Source organism: Pseudoliparis swirei, chromosome 4, assembly GCF_029220125.1.
Source record: "Pseudoliparis swirei isolate HS2019 ecotype Mariana Trench chromosome 4, NWPU_hadal_v1, whole genome shotgun sequence".
NCBI classification, from domain to species: Eukaryota; Metazoa; Chordata; class Actinopteri; order Perciformes; family Liparidae; genus Pseudoliparis; species Pseudoliparis swirei.
In genome coordinates this window covers 22,024,318-22,047,441 of record NC_079391.1, presented here as the reverse complement: position 1 = coordinate 22,047,441, position 23,124 = coordinate 22,024,318, and the positions used below count along the sequence as shown (strand labels likewise).

The window sequence follows — 23,124 nt, the reverse complement described above, 5'->3', positions numbered from 1 at the left end:
GAGGTCTCTTTCAGCAGCGCCACAAACGAGTGCCACCGAAATGACCAATATGGAGTTCCATCCACTCGACAAAAACAAAGAAAAATGAGTCAATCTTCATGAGGATGTATGTATTGGCACAAATGAAAATGCTTATATGCTGGAAACGAAACTCACTGCCTTTTGAAAATCCCTCTCGGGGGTTTTCCTTCCAATTTACATAATAACCATTTTCCCGCCTGCTTCTGGCTCCTATTGCGTCAGATGAAGATTTACAAATCTACTGGTAGTATGAAGTGTGAGTCATATTCCCAACAAAGTCTTATTATCTCGGCCTCTGCTGTTTTCAAGTTTGAGCATTCCTCTTTACAGTCTGTCTCTCGTGAGTCCATCAACTCACTGAAAGTGCAATGCTAAATCACTGCAGTGGCCCTTTAGCAACGTTGGGATGGTTTGCCATGTAATGTGGTTATAGTTTTAATTTGTCCATTAGGCCGACTTTGGTCCATGTCTAAACACATGAAAAACCGATGACCTGCTTTAATGCTGATGAGCAAATGTTACAAACACACGGCAAACTGAGACGGTGAACATGTTAAACACTCTACCTGCTCAACATCAGCTTCGTTAGCATGCTGGTGTTAGCATCTAGTTCCAAGCAGGCATATGAGGAGGTAATTTCGCTGACATGAGCCCGGCAGGTTAAACCTTTAACATATTTTTTATGTTTTTGTAATGCTTTAGCTCACTGAAAACCAAGGTGGTTTATTCCTGCTTGCAGTGTCTTTGCAAACGCTTGATATATTATTAATACGACGTGACCTGGCAGATGGAAGGGGCCTTGGTATCCAATATGTATCCTCTATTCCTTACTTCCATGTTTGAGGAACTCAAATGGGGGATGGTTGTACAGGCTGCCATCTCTGACAGCCGAACCGGGGGCAGTTAACCACAGATGTCATCGATTACAGCTAACGAGAGATCTTCCATTGAATGAATAAAAATAGGAAAATGAATGAAAGAGCAACGAGTTTCTTCATTTTCCTTCTCTTATGCTGTAGATATTTTGTGTTGCGTATACTCTCGATTACTGGGGTAGTAGGTTATTGGGGACCATGTAAGCGTGAACCTGTTAACTTTTGCATGTGGACATGCTGAATGTTATACACTCAACAGTGTTACAACAACCGTGCTGCTTTCTCCCTAAAGTCTCGTACACACATATTTTTCTATAAACCTTTTCAGTTGCTCTGGTTAAACAAAATTAATTTGAAAAAGAGTGTGTTTTCAAATAATGTTCCCATTATGACATCTACAGGTCCTCTCTCAGTGAAGACAGGAGTCAAGCTGCTCTGCTGCCAACAATTTAGCACTGCTGGAGCAATTTCGTCTTGTATTTTTTCTTCTTTTCATTTCCTATTATAAAAAAAGAATATAATAATAACAATAATAATTGAGATTTCTATAGCGCTTTTTTAAGTACCCAAAGACGCTTTACAGGGGACAAGAGCGGACAGAACGAAACAAAAAGAAAGCAGACAAAACGAACAAACAGGACATATGGTAACAAAAAGAAAGGAAAGCAAACTGGAGAAGCTGTATGGGTCGAATCAGGGGCAAGGGGTTAGCAGGAGAAAGCGAGTTGGAAGAGGTGTGTTTTGAGGGCTTGCTTAAATAACGGTAGGGTGGGAGCCTGACGGATGTGGATGGGGAGAGCGTTCCAGAGGGGGGGTGCAGCTGCACCCCAGGTGCGCCGCTTGGTCCTGATGATCTTCAGAGAGGTTGTGCCGGCGGACCTGAGTCAACGGGTTGGAGCGTGGAGGGGGAGGAGGTCTGAAAGATAGGGAGGGGCAAGGTTGTTTAGGGCTTTGTAGGTGTTGAGTAGAAGTTTGAAGTCTATCCTGTACTTGACCTGGAGCCAGTGGAGGTGGTGTCGGACCGGGGTGATGTGTTCATAGCGTCGGGTGGAGGTGAGCAGTCGGGCAACAGAGTTCTGGACATATTGTAGTTTATTGATGATTTTGTTGGGTGAGCCGTAGAGGATGCTGTTGCAGTAATTAAGTTTGGATGTTATGAGGGCGTGGATGAGGATTTCAGTGGTGGCAGGGGACAAGGAGGGCCGGAGGCGTGCAATGTTCCTGAGATTAAAGAAGACAGTTTTGGTGACGTGGTTGGCATGGAGGAGGAAAGAGAGGGTGGGGTCAATGATGATGCCGAGGTTGCGGACCTGGGTGGAGGGGGTGACGATGGAGCCATCGATATTGAGAGAGATGGTCTGGGCAGAGCGGGTGAGGGAGTTAGGGCCGATGATGAGTATTTCAGATTTGTTGCAGTTGAGTTTGAGAAAGTTCTGTTGCATCCATGATTTTATTTCAGTGAGACAGGTGGTGAGAGTGGTGTGGGCGACTGAGGTGATAGTCTTGGATGAGAGGTAGAGTTGGGTGCCGTCGGCGTAGCAGTGGAAGTATAACTTGTACGTGTATGTTTTTCCATCAACTGATGATATATATATAATATGTGTTGTGCTGTATCTCAGACTGGAGTCTCCACGTAAAAAAAAAAAAGCGATAACATTTTTACTCCAGCACATATCCGTCTCAGTGCTCACATGTGACGTTTAGCAAAGCTTAACATTTATATTAATCTCTACATAACTAGGACCACTGTGCATTTTACTTTTTTCAATGTGGCCTGTCATACAAACTGTTGACGATCACTTCCCATAATATGTCAGCCTGTGCCTCATGGATTGTGACAGGCAGTGTGTGGGATGCAGCTTTTGATGAATTAGACTGGTTCTGTGAGCAAACGCTCATTAGTGCTAGTAAAAGGGCTGAAAATCTATTTGATCACATTTGGTGCGCTGTGGTGTTACTGACTGAGATTAAATGGTCACTTGAATTAATTCGGAAAAAATGCAAAAAAAAGAGCATCAGAACTGTGGCTATAAAACAGGGCCATCCATGGCATGACACATAATTGATATATACATATATATGCATACATATACACACATACTGCACATGCATACAGGCTAATGGGCAGAATTAATCAGCAAAGAACATTTCCAAGGTATCTGAGAAATGCAAGTGACTCACTGCCACACCTAACTGGAACATAACCCTCATTAGTGTAATTTGTTGCCCCTGTGCCTTTTCCTTTAATGACAAAATGTTCACTGTGAGAAAGGTCTGTTGTCAATGTTCTTGTGGTCATTATCATAGCAATCTTTTGCTTTGGAGTTACATACATTTGATCCAGATGACAAAATAGAAGCCAAGTCAAAATGAAGGAACAAGTAAATTGCCTGTTTTTTGAGGTGTTTTGTTTTAATTATGTTTAGAATTAGGATGGAGAAAAAAGTGCATGCAATAATTTGTACGTGCAATTTGCATCAGGACAAACATAGTACTTTGTTTTGTCAAACAGTTAACTACGTACATTGTTGGTGGTGTTACCCAGTGGTTTACGGTTGCCTTATATTCAGAAAGTTTCTTGGCTTGTGTACCTAATTCATGATAACTGTGAGATGATTACTGCAGTTTATCTGCGTTGCAGGAAAAAGAGGACTGCACGCATACCTCAAAGGTAAAGATGGCTGACCATAGCATAGGCTACTAGTGTTTATATCAGACCAGGTGTACATCAGACCATTTGTTTATTCTGCAGTAGGTGTATTCCGGGGTTGGACGCTGCGATTGGCTGCTAGGCCTTTTTAACTCTTGACCTGTTTAACTGAGAATTACCCTCAGTGTGATGTACAATGACAGCAAGACTTAAGGCTTAACCAACATGGCCAGTTTAACCCGGTAGGGGGCCCTGGTGTTATGAGCCGTGGGCCCCTTCTGACCCCTGTTATCCCCGCTCTCTGTCCTTGATACAAGCGGGTCTCCTCTGTCAGGCGCAGTCCATACGACACTCTACACTGGCTGCTGAGAACCGGAAAAACGACCAGCGAATAATTTCCCGACGGAGTCCTTTTTTTTTGTGACACCGGAAGTGAGCGTAACTAAGCAACGCCCGTTGTCGTGGCAACCGGGCTTGTCTCCCCAAGAAGTTTGTTGTAACGTTAGTCAAATTAAATATTGAGTTTGGAATAAGCTAACCATTTGCTCATGAACTGTCTTATTGTGGCAAATGAGATCGCTCATTTTTACTTTAATATATTCATTCAGGGAAAGTTAGTGCCGCTACTTTTCCTTTTTTTTCAAAGTTAACGTTAGTTAGCTCGAACACAAATGGAGTCGGAGCGAACTGAAGGCAAAACGACGCGTCGTGAGAAACGCACCAGTGTCAACGAGAGATTGGTATTCCTCACCCCCATGGTAAATACCAACTGAAACAGGCCTCTGACATTGCTGTAGTATCACAGGCTCACTATTAAACATGTACGCGTCAGGCTCAGTAGAGAACATGCTCGGTGACTGTTAGTTGAAGTTAGTAGCCTAGCTTAACCAGCTAACTGCGTAGGCCTACTACTAATGTTCGAATTGACGTTAGTACAAATGTGTTTTTTGTGCAGGTCAACAGCTGCAAGTTGCACCTGACAAGTGTCAAAGCCCTCGTGCCTGAGAGAGCCCAGAGGCTGGTGAGTCATGACGAGGTATATGTGGTTAAAGTCCTCCAATAAGTGCTTCTCAACTCATCACGTTTACCGTATTACAGACCAACTCTCAAGAAGACAAAGACACCACTCAGTACAACCCAGGTGAGCTCGACCTAGTCCATTCGAACACTTTCTCCCCCTCCACATGGTTGTGTGTGATTCAGCATTGAATTGCATATTCATGAATGGCTAAGGAATGTACGTAATCATGTGTACTGTTTGCACACTTTGTTCTATACCACACTTCTCTGTAGAAAAAAGGTTGCATGCTTGCGGAGAACTTGCACAGACACCTTCTGTTCCATCATTTGCCAGCGAATCTGCAGAGCGCCCTGTGCACCATCTAGTACCACTCGGATGTTTAGCTCAAAGCGGTCTGGATGCAGTGCCACATGGTTCACAAGATACAAGAGACAGATCTAGGAGACCAACCCACAGCGCAGGGGCCACTTACTACCGGGAGGCCTTATACCTTTCTCAGCCAGCAGGTAAATATGTCAATGTCACTTGGAAAGTTGTATGGCATTGGTAAACAAGTTGTATTACTGAATTTAAGATTTAGTGAATTTAGTGTCATTTAGATTTAATTTTAGATTTTTGGAATTTTAGATTGAGTGTTTGTAGTCTAAACGTATGTATACTTGATTTATATGCAACTGTTAGTGTGTCCTGAACTCATGTTTAATGTCCATATCAGGTTGTTCTGGAGGATTTAAATATGATGCAGTCCCGGGTTTTCCCTTCCCTCGATCGCCCTACGACACTTTTGCATCCAGCATTCAACGAATCGACATGGACAGGTACGTCTGTTTAAAAATGTGTTTTATTTCCTAACAGATTAGAATCTTATCTGTGTAGTACATGTTGGATTAGCTGTCTTTGTAATCTGGATGTATGATTGGCATGCTATGTGCCACGGTAGTTCTTCGTATCTTTTCTTGTTTTGTCGTCTCTTGAGTCATTGTTGGTTTTATGAAGTCCTGCTTGTCACAGTATTTACAGTATAATGACCGGTGCTTCAGATTTCCACCAGGGAGCAGCAAAGTTCCTTTGAATACCCGCCCCTTATCTCAAAGATATATTTGATGACAAAATGGTAACAGAGCAGATATAAGTCAGTCAATATATGTACGGTGAGACGTTAAATTGGTAATTTACTCAACTAAATTCCATGCCTTGAGGGTGAAATGCAGCTGGTATTTCCCAAAAAAGCAGTCTTGAACTGTAGTCAACCAGAAAAAGGCTAAATCATGCAAAAACGGTTCTTTATCATTTTCAAGGCGCTGTCTGGAGGGATGCCCCCAGCTGGGCACTATGGATGAACTGCAGCTCCTGAACCTCCAGCACAATCTAATCACACGGATCCAGCATCTGTCACATCTGCAACAACTCGTTTTCCTGAACCTTTACGACAATCACGTTACCGAAATGACTGGCATTGAATCTCTATTCTCTCTCCGTATCCTTATGCTGGGGAAGAACAGGTGAGTTGTCATCTTTGGATTCAAAAAGAAAACAAACGCAAACATTTCTAGCAGAATTGCCTCTGTTAAAACAAGTAGTGTTGTACAGTTCATATTTAAAGTAGTAATGCATATGTTTCATAGTGGGTGACATTGTAAAGAAATTATAAACGTATTGCTCTTTAAATTAACATCTGGAGATCTCTGGTTTAATGTAAAATATGTAAACATTGCTTGTAGGTCATTTAAAACCTCCTACTGTTTGCTGGTTGTATGTAGATGGAAGCAGGAGCCCTGTTTAATTTGAAAAGCATTCATTTTGATGTTAGTAATCTCTAATTCAAAAGCTCGATAGGAAGGAAGATGCAGTTCATAAATCATTGTGAAAGACACCGAGATCTTTCAGACAAAAGTCTCTGTAGAACGTGACATTCAGCTGATTATCTTTTCTGACCTCCTTCCGCAGCCATGTGTGGTTCTTCCACTCTCCATTGGTATTCTTCTTCAGAATCCAGCCTTGCATGCTAAGGTGTAATGTGATAGACGGTCCTGAACATTCAGTCTCTGTACTGTGTGTTCAGATTCTGGGAATGTAACCTTTTCATACGCTTCTTGGCCTGTTGGCTGTCCTCTGCTTGGTACCTGTTCAATAGACACACACACATCATTTTACTTTGCTTTTCCTAAATGCTTACGTGCAACTGGTACATTTTAAGAATGGGCACAACAAACATGTTATTGATTGCTGATTTTGGGACAAATTGAATTTACACATTTTGTACAAGTCATATTTTCCATTTGATGTCACTTCTCAGAATCCGGAAGATATGTTGCTTGGGAAGCCTGTCCAAACTGAACATCCTGGACTTGCATGACAATCAGGTACTGTTCATTGAGTTTACTCCCTCATCTACACTACAAGTAGGCTTGGTCTTGGTCAATTTAGCTGATGATTATTAGCTGTATGGTTCAGCCAAGGTGAATTGTCAGGCGGGACAGTTATTGCACTCGTTCTAAACCCTTCATCCTAGTCGACAGAATGTGAATCTATTTAAAGGAGGCATTGCAGCCACTTATTTACATCTGAAACCTCTCAAAATAGTGCAGCTCTACTTTGTCGTTTGATTGAACAAAAAAATGTCCCTCTCCGTTTGATATTGCTGTTTCTTTTTAAACTCGATCAGCCATTCGCCTCCTTTTTAGGGTCTTCACTCCGGCATTTGTTTCAGCACTGTTGGAGAACCAAGGCTCGAGCACCATCAGAACACCACAGGTTCTTGTCGAGGGTCTACTCTCACATCCGTGTCCTCACTGGTCCGAGCATAATGTATCCAACAGGCACAACTGCTTTCTGTGTTTTTCGGCGCTCGGGATGGCGATGAGCTGGAGCCGATCATATTGCTCTTCTATTAATTTGAGTCCAAAACCGTTGTTAGGGGCTGTTTGTTCATCCGCCACGATAGAAACTTGGCTCGTTTATGCTAAAAGCCGGGAAACAAAAGGATGTGAGCGACACTGAAGTCAGATGAGGATTTTAGCAGCCCCAGGAAAAGAGAGATAGAATGGAAAGGCTTCCCTTTGACAAATGATTGTTTCGCCAGCATGCCGCCCACACCCCTCCTCAGAGAGCGACGCCAGAGACCTGGTAAGACTCCCTTCCCGCTCTGATGTTGGCTGTTCTTTGCATAAGCAAGCGTCCCGCTCGCTATTCAACAACTGCTGTTGTTTCTTCCCGGCAGAAGACACTTGGTGTGCTCCTGATGAGTGAATCAGTAAATCTATATATATATTTTGTACTGGCCTTGTTGGTAATAAGAGCACATTGCATTCAAAGGTAGCTATTTGTTGGCAGGCGCCTGTTGGGGAGCAGATGATAAATCTATCGTTCCGACCAGGACAGGTTGCTTTTCACTCACTGACCTCAGAACCTCCCGCTTTGCGCGTTGAATAACTGTTCAATAACCTTTTTACTCGATGTTTTCCAAACTCGCTGGAGACACAACCACCCAAATGCGTTGTGAATTGAATTCGGGTGATGGCGAGAGATGATGAAACGAGATGATGACGTGAGTGAAGTCGGAGAGGGAAATGACGCCTTAGTGGATTCAAACAATGTCATTAGTAGCTACTGGCTGTGGTACACCAGCTGCTCGAGTTATTTCCTGTTGCGTGCACGCTTCAACTGAAAGCAGTACATCACTGTCTTCCTCCCATCTTCTAGCAGTGAGGCTCACGTCACTCCCCCGACTCTTTTGACCCCATATTTCCGTCACAGGACGTCGTCTTATTTCCAGTTGGCTGGAAGCATTCAAAAGGAGATATTCTCTCCATCGCACACTTGGCCCTCAGTGACCACGTGTTACCAGGGGTTACCATGTGACCTGACAACGTTGGATAACCAGTCTCTAGTTCGGTGGTGGTGTGCTTTCATTTTCCTTCTACTCGAGCAGTTTAACTTGAGCACCCGCAGAAGACAGTGGAGAATGCCCTACGGGGTGACGGGCGTTCTCCACGGTCTTCTGCGGGTGCTCAAGTCAAACTAAAACTGTAAAATAAAGGAAAGTATCACAGAGCTGGAGAGGTTTGTTAAGCCCATGTCCATGGCGGAAATAATTAAATCCCTCCTGCAAATCAAGATGAGATTTAGTTTGACTTCATCTGTCATGTGTGATGAGCATAACACTAACTGGGTTAGGGTGAAGCCGGAACCGAGACTCTCCACAAGTGCGCCATTGAAGACGCCTTTAAACGCAAGGTTTTGCACATTGCCAAGGGCGTCCTACTGGTTACCTTCGCATTGAAAATGCGGAAGGTTATGTTTTGATCGCCGTGTATTTATTTATTTGTATGTGTGCGTGTTTGCGTGTTATTTGCATAAGTCAAAAAGTATTAAACCGAATCGCATGAAATTTGGTGGGATGATTGGTTATTATCCGGGGACCATTTCATTAGATTTTGGGATCGATTGGGTCAAAGGTCAAGGTCATGAAAAGGTCAACATCTTCTTTTTACCATAGCACGGTCAATTTTTATCCAATTGGCATGCAACTCATGCCAGAATGTTCATAATTTAATGCCCAATCTTGTGATATGCGAAGGTATGCGCTCTACCGAGTGCCCGTTCTAGTTTTTAATGGGACAGTTCACCCCCAGAATCCCAACTACGTATGCTCCCCCTCACCTGATGTGCTATTTATCAATCTAGATTGTTTCGCTGCGAGTTGCTTAGTTTTGGAGGTATCAGCCGTCGAGGTGTCAGCCTCCTCTCACGTGTGATATGGGACTGTACTGCTCTCGGCTTGTGGTGCTCAAAGCTGGCAACAAAAAAAGACATTTGAAAAACTCAAAAGCAATTTCTCTTTCCAGAAACCATGAGCGGCCGCTCCAAATAATCCACAGATTTAGTTGTGAGCAAGAAAGAAGTTACCACATAAAACTGTAGTCTGGGCCTGAGATCATGTTTCCCTTATGCAAGTGTTTTCTTTGCTCACTGAAATAATCTCTTGAAGGCTGTGTGCCGCCCACTGGCTGCTCTACTTTCACGCATTTTCCTTCCAGATATTTGGACCACACAGGCATTCCCCTCAAATCTTCGGGTGCCATTGTCCTGTTTAGTTTGCGATGACTGAACACATTCAGCTTGTGACACCCTTTCAATGCAGCGGGATGATCTCACTCTGCTGTACCCGTCGGCAGACATGCCCATGAGGACGTGATGTTTTTATTGTCATCCACCTGTATGTGCACACCGCTGTCACTCACCTGTGCATGCATCTAAAATGAGCAAAAGCAGCAGTCGACCCTCCTTGGTTTTTGATTCTGAACATTTGAGTCATGAACATCGCCAGAATGTGTTCATTCTTTTCACTCAAGCCAGTTTTCAGAAATGTAAACACTGTTCTCGCTATTGTAATGTCCACCTGTTCGAACACCCTGAAACTAGAAATAAATCAACAGCAATTGATCCGATACTCTGCTGACTGGGACCTCGAGGAAAGCACATATTGTTTCCCATAGTTCTGTGCATGTCTTGTTTTTAAATCTCTTTAGTTTTTACGCATATGGACCTGCAAGATTTCCTGTACCATCTAGGAGTGCCGCACTAACTTGTCCAAAAGCCCAGAAACACTGCTTTCAATAAAACACTCCTCTTCTCTGAAAAGATGAGCTGATGAATAATACTGGCATAAAACATCAATTATGGATCTTATATTTATCTTCATTTCTCATTGAAACCACTTTGACATATTCTACTGTATTTACCACTTCAACTGATGGTTGGGTATTACATTTTGACAGAATCCTTGAACACTTGATGGCGCGGTGTCATTATGACGGGTTTCCCGACGTGTTCTCTCCCGCACCGGAGGAGCGGGAGAACTGTGCGTCACGTCACCGTTGACCGACCCTCAACCTTGTTTGTTGTTGAGATTTGGGAGGTCAAACGGGAGCCACGACTCGATGTGACTGGCTGCATATCAGCCATTCAAGATGTTTACAAGCGATACAGACTTTCGTAAATGAGGGAAGTGGAAAGGTGAAGCCTCGGGCACCGCAAAGTGAATGAAGCTCACTGCGTTTTGGCTCCCTTTGCACCCAATAAACATTTAGCCGTGTGCAGACTAGAAAGCTCCAAATAGACGCAAACCCACTATTCCTTGGCGTCACGCTCCCTCTGCCTCGATTCGTAGAAAATCATTACATGTATATATAGAGAGATGGATACTTTATTCATCCCCAGGGGGAAACTTGGTTTAAAAAATAAACACAATCATCTATATAAATGCCATGTCACAGTGTTTTATGACGTGCAATATTTTCATGTCGCTGCTTGCTTCCATCCAGATCTGCAGGATAGAAAACATGTCTCACCTGAGCGAGCTGCAAGTGCTGAACCTGGCGGGCAACAGCATATCCAGAGTGGAGAACCTGCGGGGTCTGGACGGTTTGACGGAACTCAACCTGCGACACAACTGCGTCTCTGCTGTGGTGAGGGGGGCACCATTTGTCCCAGTCAGCGGCAGCTTAAAAGCTTTTTATTTCCTGCATGCTCACTATTCTACTGCTTCATGTTCAGGAAAATACACCAAACGCTGTAGCCTCTGCTGCCCTTTTCCCTTTGTGGGGCTCCTGTTTTTTCTTTTCCTTTTGAAAGTGCAAATAGGTGTTAGAAACAGTGTGTTTTCAACAAATGTGTCATGTACACCGTGACAACTGTTTGTTGTGTTGTGTTTTTTAATAAGATGAAAGAAAAAGTAGCGTGCTCTATCTTTCATCTTCAAGTCATTCCTTTGGCCCACGTCCTCTGCGTGGTTATGGTTTCCCCTGTTATGGGATCACATGTACCAAAGTTTTCGCCGTCACAAAATAACAAATTCAGATATGACATCAATAGAATATTTTTGAAAGAAAGTCTGTGGTTGAAATGTATCTCCGTGCTGTTACCTAGGGAGACGTAGCTCATTACCACGCAACCTCTCTGTGACTTCCTGGCGCAGTGAAAGAGAAACTGGATATTCTTACCGTGGAGATTCGCTCCCCTCGGTTCCTTTACTTTTAATCTGATAAACAGAATAGTGCATGCCAAAACAGGCCCCTTCATCTGTATGCAAATCCCCTAAGTCCTTTCCTGCTTCTTGAGGGTAGAACATAAGGAATGGAATCCAACATTGTGTTGTACAAACAAAACACCTCATTCATCACTCGCCCTGTCCTCGGCCTGCAGGTTCTGATCAAGAACCGTTTCCAATCCTAATCATCAGATGTAATGCTGCACCTCAGCAGATTCTCCAGCCTCTGTCATTCGTGGTGGTTGCTGCCAAGTGCTTGTATCAGGCCCAACGTAAATAATCATCCTCCAGGTGTCCAGGTTTCCCCGTCCATTCAAAGTAAGCGCAACTCTTGGCTAGAATAAACCCAGCTGGTGAAGACTTGCTTGTATCTTGGGCTCAGTACATTTTCACTTTAATCCATAACATTTCAAAGATATGACAACACAATAGCCTATAATGCAGGGGTGATTTAACATCGTCATTTCATCACCGTTGGTATTTACACCCAGGCGGAAACCTCCGCTTCTGAAAAGTGAAGCCAATATGGAAGTGCCTTAAACCTGCATTCTCTCTAATGGTCATCAGGGGGGCGACTCCTCTGGTTGCAAAAAGAAGTCAGATTGTAAAGAAGTCTATGAGAAAATGACTTTACTTCTCACTTGATGTATTAATGTCCACAGGCCAACATTGACTACATTCACGTCCTACATCCAGTCTATAGTTTACACTTGCTGGCTGGTGGGTCCTTCCAATGAGGTATCCGCTCAGTCAGTAAGTGAGGCATTTTACATTTTTGGGAGCGGGAACAGTGATTTGTTTGGAAGAGTTCAGTCGTCAGCAGGAGCATCGATGGAACAGACGAAGCAGAAAGGCATCCTCCAGAGGCTGACTGGCTTTACGGATTAGCAGGAGGTTTTTTGTCTTGTCTTCTTGTGGGACCAGTACAGAGTCAAGCACCACGACCATTGGAAAAAGTACAATGCTGGTGTGTGTGTGTGTGTGTGTATCCATCACTCCTCATCACATCTGAATAAATTATATTACACTTTCCCCTTTGCTAACATCACACACCTTTATTGTGTGCTTTTTAAATTTTCATCAAATCAACATTCTGTCTCAGATTACTGTAAACAATATTTAAACTTGAATTATAAGACAGGTTCAATACAACAGCAATAAATGTCCAAATCCTTCGAAAATATAATTTGAGGGTGAAGAACAAAGAGAAATCAGAACGGAAAAAAAAGTACTTTTGGAAATAACAATCCAAACTATTGATAAATAAAACCAAACCTGTGCGAAAAACAACACAACAATAATCACTTTACACCATATCACTGATACTTGAGGCCAGATGTGTGGCGGCTAAACTCACACCTCAAGTCTGTGATGCAAAGCAAACAAAGACTCCTCCCCCCCTTGGCATCCATGTCGCTAGTGTGTGTTTTACGTGAGCAGCGTTCGTGCCTTATCGTCCTGTGTCTGCGTGTGGCGATGAGAGGCAGCTGTGTGTTTGTGGAGTCCTCTGCCGGAGCTCAGTGGGAGAAATGAAGACACGCACGCTGTCAGAGAGAGGAGGGTGGAGCCGAGATGAGGGGGTGAAGGGCGCAGACGCACACGCACACGCACACACACACACACACACACACACACACACACACACACACACAGGCTGGCAACGTGGCCCTACCCAAGATCACATCACATCCTGTCAGCTGATTGAAAAAGAGAGTGACCACATTGGTGGGCGATTGTTATACGGCACGTCAGCTTAATGATGACATCTTTCTGTCTGAGACAGGGCGGCTATATTAGTCTCAGACATACAGGGCCCGAGAGACACTGAGTGCACCGAGGGTTGGATTGAGCTAGCATGACGAGCATATTTTATTTTTAGAAGAAAGGAAACGGAACACCCCTGAACTCCTGATAATATAACAAAAAAGTTCCCGACATATCTCAATGCAAATTATGTATCAATTAAATATGTTTAACATGCTGTTGACACAAAAAGCATGATAATAAGCCAGTATGTTTGCATACAGATGACAAATCATATGTTCAGCAACATGGAATTTTAAAGAAATGGAATCGACTGTAACCCGCGGATTATTGTAGAATTTGCCAAAATGTGGATGCGATGAACAAAAATACATTATTATAGTGAATTTTTTCACTTCGCCTCAAGTAAACAAACAGAAAGAAAACTATGCCGCCTGTCAGTCATCCAAAAAACTGAGGAATTCAACAATAACCACTAAATTGAGAGCTTATTTTGTTTTTACAACGGTAATTAAGCACTTGTTTATAAAGATAGAGTGCAATATTGTGTTACTTGAAATTGATTGATATTTACTGTTTTGTTGTTTTAAAAATTCTTCTCAACTGTTTAATCTGTATTCATCCACCGTATGAAGAGACAGGTTTCCTGACGACACAATGTTCTTGATTCTTAAGACACGACATTGAGAAAAAGGAAAACGCGGAATTTGGGAAAAAGAATAACAGGTGCACTAATGTGGGCTCTTTTTATTTGTGGTTAAAAACGTAACCGCGGAAAAAGACCAACAAATAAAATGTTTTATTTATCCGATTCTCTACTTTGTACGTGTTATGAATCGAGTTTTAATCGAGTTTAAATCCCTGTCCTACTGCAAGGTAACTTAGCAGAGAGCAATATACTGAGTGTACAGTTCCAACAAAACAGACCTAAAGTCGATAAATGTTTCCTTGTTGCAGTTTCCTTTGATGTGTCGGTCTGTATGGGCCTCCGTATTCATTATGCTTATTCTCATTGTCTGCCAGTGTGTTTTACAAATAAAAAACCCACTACTCAGATATAACTAGAGGAAATCGATCCATACAGGGGAGATGATTTCATTATATTACCTCCATAGCTGGAGCATGTAACACAACAGCTGCACACACAACTATTATAAAACAGGTCTCTCCCCCTCTCTCTCTCCAGCATGCTGTCATGTGGCGATCATTTCAGGGCACTGGGGTGAAAACAAGGATGAGTAACTGTTGTGGGTTGAGGTGGTGGGAGTCGTCTTCCAAGCGGCGAGGCGTTGGCTGCAGCGCGGGGCGGATGCTGACGCAGCTCATTCAGACTGCTCTTGGGTCTGGGAGTGTCCACAAGCATTGTGCAACACTGGCCATCCACACACACACACACACACACACACACTCGGCGTCTGATTAGCTGAAGTAATCGTGGTTGTGACATTGCCCACGTCTCTGTGTATCCTCCACACATTGCCAGCTGACCAGCTGACCAGCTCCCAGCCCCCTCACTACATTCTGCATTGATTTATTAACCTGCCGGATGAAGAAACAGCCCCCATCCTGTCAGTTACAGCTGTATGTACTGTGTGTGTGGGTGTGTGTGTGTGGGTCGGTGGGTGAGTGGGTGGGTGTGACTGGATGTATATATATTTTGAGTTTGCCCTCCTGCAGCAGGAGATCTCTGCATTAGCGCAGCGCACACTCTCCACTCTCTCTCCCCTCCCCCCTTTCCTCCTCATGCTCTCTCTCCCCTCGCTTTCTCCTGCCCCTCCTCTCCATGTGCAGACAAGGCGGCGGGCTGTGTGTGTGTGTGTGTGTATGCGTGCGCAGGATTGGATGGGGATGCTGTGTGCTGGAGCCGGGAGGCTGCAAGGTGACTGAAGGGAATGGAGAGGGACACAGAGCTCTGACGACGGCGACGATGCAGCGCCCTCTCCCTGAGCGCCATCTCCTCCTCGCATCCCTCCGTCTCTCACTCTCCCCTCTCCCACTCTCTCCTTCTCCCTCCAGACCGAGGTGGACCGTCTGCCCCGCTTGCAGCGCCTCTTTCTCAGCTGCAACAACATCAGCAGGTAAGCGTCCGTGCTGCCGCTTAACTCCCTCCTCCTCCTCCTCCCGGCAGGGACGGAGACGGGGTTGGTGGCCGGACAGTTTCACATCCATCTCCCCAACCCGCCCTGATACCTCCATCTCTTGGCCCAGACCAACACGCTGCAGGCAGAGTACACAGCGCGGTGGATAGTTACTGTAACCTAGAAAACAGAACCGAGCGCTGTTCCTTTTGTCAGTAATGAGCTGTTATCTCAGAAGAAGGGTGTGCCAATACTTTAAAGTTATTTAGACAGCGGTGAAGCAGGCGAAGAGAGGGCAGCAGGAGGCACGAGTCGTGTCTTGTGTTGCTTGCCGCAAAACGTCAGCCTGCCTTCCACAGTTCTTCTCATATCTGTGGTCCGTTTCTTTTATCATCTCAGTCCTGCGCTTCTCCCGGTCTGAAGTGAGCAGGAAAGGAGTCACAGAATTCACTTGTTAAAGCGAGCATAGCCCTCCCACTGGATTCGGCTGCTTTCTGGAGCGGCATGTGTTGGATTTAGGGCGGTGACATCCCTGTTCATTAGCCTCCATGACCATCGTCACCTTGTGCCATGATGGATCTGACCCGACGGCTCCCATTTCGGTGTCTGCGTGATTCATGCGTCTGACACAGGGCTTCAGAGGGGGAGTCATGAGGAAGAGTAGGCAGCGAATAAATAATAGTTAATATTTGCGAACTCTTTTGTCACATGATAGTTAGTGTAAGTAAAGCGTGATGCTGATGGGAGAACAGCTGTGCTCTGTTGCTAGGTAGAGGGACCGACCACAGATGTCTCCTCGGTGCAGTAAGGAGAGGATGCTGCATACTCTTGAATGTTTTCAACTATTAATTCACTTATTACGATCTTGCATTATATATATATTTATACACATCCTTCTGATATTCCTGTTTGATCATTGATTGCAACATAGGAAACGGTGCATGCAGACTTTTCACTGCTCCAGCCAATCATTATCACACTAACGATACACAAGGGGGCGTGGCCACTGTGACTATGAATGCAACAATTATACAAAACACGCAAGTCGAGCACCGTTGGGATCCCTCAAGTTGCCACTTCCACACGCCCCTTCATTATCGCTCATATACAAGTCTTCATTACATATGGTGACACAGCGTACTGTACACACATGGGCGTTAATGATCACTTCCTGCGTGTAGTAGGCTGATAACAGTCTCAGACCGACAGTATGTTCCAGTGTGGACGAGAGGTCAGCCCCAAATGTTTACGTTGCATTCGTCAGAGAAGCGCCAGTTCATCAGAGGTTTACTGTTCCAACCTTTTTTGCTTCGAAAGCAACCAAACTACATTTCACCGTGCCGGTTAGCAGTGAAATGTCGTAAGTGTTTCCAGACAATTCATTCATCAAGGTTATTATCATACATTACCAATGATGAAATCTCCATCGCTCGGCTGCGCACGACTGGAGTTGTTCACGTCTTTGTTTGCAACAGGGCAATATCAACAGCGTGGCGGATGTTTCTCTCTTTTCGTTGACCCCCCTAAGTAATGTGGAGCTGCCAGTGTTTCTGCTAAATTACCGACTTTTCATGTCTTGTTTTTAGCTTGGCTCCATCCTGTCAATGCAGATCAAAGGTTAGAGAATCTAAGAATCACAATGTAGGTTTTGGAGGAAAGTTGGAGGACTTCCCAAAACGTAGCGAGGTCACCGTGTCCTCCGTATCGCTGCAACGCATTCGTTATGTGTGCGCAACTTTGACTCTCAAGCTCGTTTTAACCCTTGTGTTGCCTTAGGGTCATTTTGACCCGAATCAATATTACACCCTCCCCCCGCCTTTGGGTCATTTTGACCCGATTCAATGTTTCACCCTCCTGTTACCTTTATATTTACTAACATATTTTACCCTTTGGGTTCAATTTGACGCCAGCAATTAAAACCTCCAGAAAATTATTTGAATTAATATTGTTTTCCAAGTTTAAGTGTGAGGCACTTTATGTTTGTTTGTTGACTACCGAAAGAACACCGACATTAAACATTGAATGGGGTCAAATTAATCCTAAGGCGGGGGGAGGGTGTAATATTGTTTCGGCAACACAAGGGTTAAAGAGGTGGTCTTTTCTCTCTCCTTTGTGTCTAGTTCGGATCAGCTAGTCTGCCTCGGAGAGTCGCGCTCCCTTTCCGAGCTCACCCTGGATGGGAATCCTGTAGCCCTGGAGACATGGTACAAGCAGGCTGTCCTGCGCTGTGTGCTTCATCTGAAACAGCTGGACATGAAGCGCATCACAGTAAGCCCCGTGTGTGTCTTTACATTTTTATTTAAATTTGTTCATGATCAAACATATTAGACCGCCAAGAGGGTGTAGAGTTATGACCCTCCCAACTCGTGGTTCATCATGTTCAGCTAATGGCTGTAACCTTCCTGCACATGCTGAGTCTTGACATAAACGTTATTATGGCTTTACTGTTCAAAACAAACTTACGGTTAACCCTTCATAGGCAGTGTCCTATCCACTGTCAATGGGGGCATCTCCAAGCTCCTGTACACACTCATTCATATTTGTTTTGGGACAGTTTTGCATCAGTTATAATTTTGCCTGTCAAACCTGCATCGGCGATGAAACTATGATTTTAGGCAAAGTGTTTACAACACACGCTACGTTTCCCGTGACAACAAAGCAATGATTATCCTCGAGCATAAACATGAAGTCATTGTATTTATATAGCATGCCAGCAGAGTGCTACAGTGAAATATCAGCATGCTTTTTAGAGGCTGCCTAGCGGGGAGCACCCAGGTCTCAGCTTGCACTCTAAAAGGAACCTGTAAATACCACACACCTTGCCCTCAGAACATATTGCTGATGCATTGAAAAAACAAAAGAACTTCAACAATTTAATGTTTTTACTTGAATTTGAAGGTACGTGTGCTCCTTGACAGATTTAGCAGGTTTCACGATCTCCTGTCTGTAGATTAAAAAAATTTAAAACAGGGATGGTGTTTAATTTCCAGGGAGATGCAAAGTTTTGATTATTTGACATCAACAAAGTCGGCCTAGGAATACAGTTTCCATCTTTTCAAACTGTGTCATGATATAGCTGGGGGCAGACTTGGTTGTAGTCACTAAAGATCTATATTTTACCATCTAACCGTTTTGCTAAAAACTAAAAACTTCCCCCGAGAGCACTATGCTATCAGCAGTCAGATCAGATTATCTGAGATTAAAATCCATGCCTGACTACTGGCATATGGCCATTATTTATGAATGGAATGAGAGTTCATATTGCAAATGAAAAGACTGCTTTTGAGTTTTGGGTACAAATGTATAAATGCTGTTTCCCGGCGTCTGAACTTTAGTGAAGCTCGCGTTTTGCCCCTATTGATCCGACTGAAGCGTCATCTCTGCTTGCTCGTCACAGACAGCGGAATATCCCCCTACTCTCGGCTCTCAGATTGTGTTGGCAGCGTTGCATTGTGGGAGTTTTGGCCAAACAGCTGGAACCGGTTGATTCGAGACTGAAAATCAGACAGATAATCCCATGATGCAGCCGGCTGGTGTGAGAGTCTCTGCCATCCTCCTCCACAGCGGTCCAGTTTCCCCCCCGGCCGTGGAGGACAAGCCTTTTCCTGTTGCCGTCTTTTGTGGTCCCCCGCCCCACACTCGCCCCCACCCCTTCTCTTCTGAATAATTAACAACTCATGAATGGAGCAACGACACTCTGATTGCACAAGCTATCTTTTTCAGGACGAGGATCGGCGCATGGCTGGTGTACAGGCTCGAAAAGAGGAGGAGAAGAAGAGGGAGAGCCACAAGCAGACCATTCATAAGGTACCGGTCTGATCCGATTCGCTCCTGTTGTCTCTGTCTGCCTGGATTCAGAGTTGGAACATGTCGAGAATACACATGGCTGCCTGCGTCTCAGAGAGTAGATTTACAAGTGTCCTCCATGTGTCCTCTAAACCAATGGTGCCCCTTTTTTAAAAAAACATATGCTGGGTGTTATGGTGGTTAGTTATTATTGGTAGGAAGAAGATAACTAGTTCGTTCAAAGTATTGAATGGAGCAATATACTGTGGCATTTCCAGAACTGCCCCATACTGTTACACTTGATATACTGTAGTTTGAACACAGTATTAGTTATCTTCAGGCCATTATATTATATTGTCCAGGTTAAAGTCAGGATTAAATGTGTATTTGGACATTAACTTTGGCCTCTTGTTATGCATCAAAACAAATTCAAACAGTTTAAGTCACGCTCAGAGGTTTTTACTTTTCCCGCTCTTCTTATGCTAATTCTACCGTATGTGTTAAATACACTTTTTTGGATGCTGACAGGGACTATCGTCTTTTCAAATGAGTTCACAACATCAGTATCACACAATAGAAGTACCCTTTGGGAAAACAGTGATGGTGTATCTGCAAATGGGTCCGTGAACTAAGTTCCTTCAATGGGTCCAAGATGTTCCGTCTTCACAGCGATCTGTTCTCCAGTGAACTGCGTTTCGTGTGCAAAGATGCCCCCGCTGCGTCTGCCCCGTAGTGGTGTCTTCACTGAGAGGCGGTCTCTGTGCAGAACGCATTCTCAGTAACCCAACTCCTGTTAATCCCTGGTGTTGAGAAAATGTTATACTGAATGCAGTAGCCAAGAGTTTGTGAAGGATGCGTGATACTGAGTGATACTGACTCACCCGTGAGCCTGGGAGTGGCACATTCCGGAACCGAGCGTATTTAAACTAGAGCTCGGCCAGGAGAGAACAATTGAAAGACCGCAAAGGAGCAGAAATAATCTCTCTTGCAGGGCGGGGATGTCACTTTTTATTGCTGCAACTGCAGTTAGATGTAAATGCTGCGGCAGTGAGGGCATAAACATTGGACCATCACCTGCATATACAATTTCAGATCTTACGTTAACGAGGGGTGATATCTGCCAGTAAGCACATTTTAACAACATTCCTCAGAGACGAGCAAGACCGGAGGTACACGTTCACCTGTGATTATGTTAAGATAAACGGAGTGTGTGTGTGTGTGTGTGTTTGTGTTGTATCCATCAAGGAGAAGCGGCGTCTGGCGATCCGTAATGCAGCGCAGCGGTGGGAGGGCATCAGGGCCTGCCTGGAGCCGCCACCAACAAACGGTGCTAAAGAAGAAGTCAGTCCGGAGAACAGCCCCGCCCACAGCCCCGCCCAGACCAATGGCCTTGCACAGGAGCCCTCTCCGGATGAACCCAGGTACGACCGCATCAGCAGACCGTTGAGGCACGTTTCTAGAACTGAAAGAGGGCCGATTCTCACAGACTGGTCAGGCACCAGTGTCACGAGCAGTCCAACCACAGACTGGTTAGACTGCTCAGATGAGAACATAAATGAGGAATGTGAACGCTGGGTTGAGATTACCAGGAGGTTTGACTTGATGTACAGTGCTCATGAGTTTCCTCATTGGAGGAGATTTCTGATGTTGAGCATGGATTATCTGTTGAAGAGCAGCAGTTTTAGGATACAACTCGAGCGCTTTAGAGCTGTTGGCAGATCTGGGCCGCCCGGATCATTTCAAACCAGTTGTATGTTTGCAAAAATCTGAATGGAAACACAACAGTCAATGAGAATGTGATTCAGCTGATTTAAAAAATAATTTAAAAGTCTCTATTATGAGCATGCCTTGACATGTTTGCTTCCAATTTATCAAAGAGGGTTCTTACAAAAATAGTTTTCTCTGTTTTTTTCCCTCTGTTTTTTCTTTTCATCAGACGGGTAAGCCCAGGTTCAGGACCAGAGCGGCCATCAGTGGGAGCAGAGAGCAGACTCCGCACCAACAGCCGCCCAAACAGCCCACGAGATGCCAAGTAAGACAAAGATGCATAAGTGGGTACATTATAGACGGTATGAAATGCTGACTGTGTCTCTGTGTCGTCAACCATTTGGTTTCTGAAGAGTTGTTGTGAAGCTCTGGCCGTCACCAACTTCCTTCTAATCCATCCATCGGCAAGGAAGTGGCTCACCGGTGGCGCTGAGGCGGGTCCGGGTGACGCAGACAGAGCAGCGACTAGTAGCTAGCGACCTGTCACTCAAAGCGACCACACCCTCAATTATGCCTAACTTTAAGCATTAATAAGATTTAAACGGGGGAGTTATATCAAAAATGTATTTAGCTAGAAAGACCCAAACCTTTTTTATTTGCATTAACATTTAAAGATTGGGGTTTAGCCCACCTCAAGTTTGCATTTAAGAAACTCAAAGTGCCGGAGGTTGCCGCTTGGTGTGCAATCGCCCTGAAGAAATAAATATAAAGAAAGCCCACCATCACCCTAACCCAAAAATAATCTTCGTCATTAGATGAGTTAACTTGTCCGAACTGACCAGTAACTGTATGGGACACAAACTGATCAGAAGAATAGAAGTTCATGCAGTGCGATATGAAATACCACTGCAATGAAATGGTTGGTTGCCTGCTCCTGGCTACCTGTCCTCCTTGTCATTGACATTTCCCATGCAGTGTTTCTCCTTTTTTTCTTTACTCGTGGAAGAAAAGCCCTAAAAGAGTGAGATCGTCCTGGTGAAACACTCGATCCCTGCAGCAGCTGGCGTATGAAACCCCTCTTGAAATAGAAACAAAGTCCGCCCTTAGCTTGCTCCGGGTGTGTCGGTCTTGGCCCCTCCTGGCCCCTGTGAGTAGTTTTCTTCTTCCATTGTTTATAAGGTGACGCTGGAGGTGCTATAACTCAACGGTCTCTGCTGAGTTTAATGTGCGCACCGGCCTCTGAGATACTCTCCTGCACAGACTGTGATCCAGGTCTGGATGACGTATGAGGGGGAGGATGGGATGAAAGCACGGGCTGTGGCCGGGACTATTATGACATGGTTCAAAAGCTTTTCCTTCCTGCACCCGAGAGGAGAGTGACCTTTACGGGCTCTATTATAACTTGAACAACAGAAAAACAAGGGCCTTTTGCAGGCACCACAGTTACCTGACAGAGATGCTAGATCTGTGGCGACTGTGGGTCAGTGGTTAGCTGGTCCGTCTCAATCAGGGGGTCGGCCGTTCAATCCCCCCCCCTATCGATGTGTCCTTGAGCAAGGCACTTAACCCTGAGTTACTCCTGTAGCTGTGTCTACGGTGTATGGATGTAACATGATTGTAAGTCGCTTTGGATAAAAGCGTCAGCTAAATGACATGTGATGTAAAGTAATCTGTGACTAAAAGAATGTGTGCAGGTGGTAGGAAATGTAAAAAGTACTAATGCCGATCCATTTGAGCCCAGGCTGTCAGAGAGTTGTCAAAGTACTAGATGCCGGTGAAAAATGACATCATCCTCCCCCATGTGGAGCCCGCGGGGGTGCAGATGATGGACTCGTCTCATATATTTTTGAGGCCTGTGAGTCGACACTCTTGTCTCACCGGTGCATGGGATCGTGGATCTGGTCCATCTGGGTCTGCTCAGTGACGGGCTGGGGAGCAGGGTGACCTCTTGGGTCATGTGTGTTTGGTCAAACTGGACTCTGTCTTCTGTTTTGTGAATTCCAAGCCGGCTGCTGAGAACTATCAGCTCAATAAGAGCTGCCAGTAGCTGCCACTCGAACCATTTGTTTCCTGTGAAATGCTCTTTAGAAACGTCTGCTCAGAGCAAGATGGTCCACGCGCGTCACACAGTGTTTAGACAAATGGAGCCATGTGTAAGTCACAAGCCTCGT

The 23,124-nt window shown here is 44.7% G+C and overlaps 1 protein-coding gene and 1 pseudogene across 2 annotated transcripts in view; both read left to right on the top strand.

The window, feature by feature from the left end:
- LOC130192427 (serine/threonine-protein phosphatase with EF-hands 1-like) overlaps window positions 1-23,124 on the top strand; it is a 991,358-nt pseudogene that overhangs the window by 95,890 nt on the left and 872,344 nt on the right.
- LOC130192420 (leucine-rich repeat-containing protein 49) overlaps window positions 4,218-23,124 on the top strand; it is a 30,221-nt gene continuing 11,314 nt past the window's right edge. The window contains exons 1-13 of one of the 2 annotated variants that reach the window (XM_056412409.1): window positions 4,218-4,304; window positions 4,502-4,567; window positions 4,645-4,687; window positions 4,840-5,073; window positions 5,283-5,385; window positions 5,866-6,069; window positions 6,864-6,930; window positions 10,894-11,037; window positions 15,399-15,460; window positions 17,581-17,728; window positions 19,184-19,267; window positions 20,498-20,667; window positions 21,183-21,278. In XM_056412409.1, coding sequence (XP_056268384.1) covers window positions 4,218-4,304; window positions 4,502-4,567; window positions 4,645-4,687; window positions 4,840-5,073; window positions 5,283-5,385; window positions 5,866-6,069; window positions 6,864-6,930; window positions 10,894-11,037; window positions 15,399-15,460; window positions 17,581-17,728; window positions 19,184-19,267; window positions 20,498-20,667; window positions 21,183-21,278 — 1,508 coding nt within the window. Of the gene's footprint in view, window positions 4,305-4,501; window positions 4,568-4,644; window positions 4,688-4,839; window positions 5,074-5,282; window positions 5,386-5,865; window positions 6,070-6,863; window positions 6,931-10,893; window positions 11,038-15,398; window positions 15,461-17,580; window positions 17,729-19,183; window positions 19,268-20,491; window positions 20,668-21,182; window positions 21,279-23,124 lie in introns of both variants that reach the window. The other variant, XM_056412407.1, reaches the window with a different exon arrangement.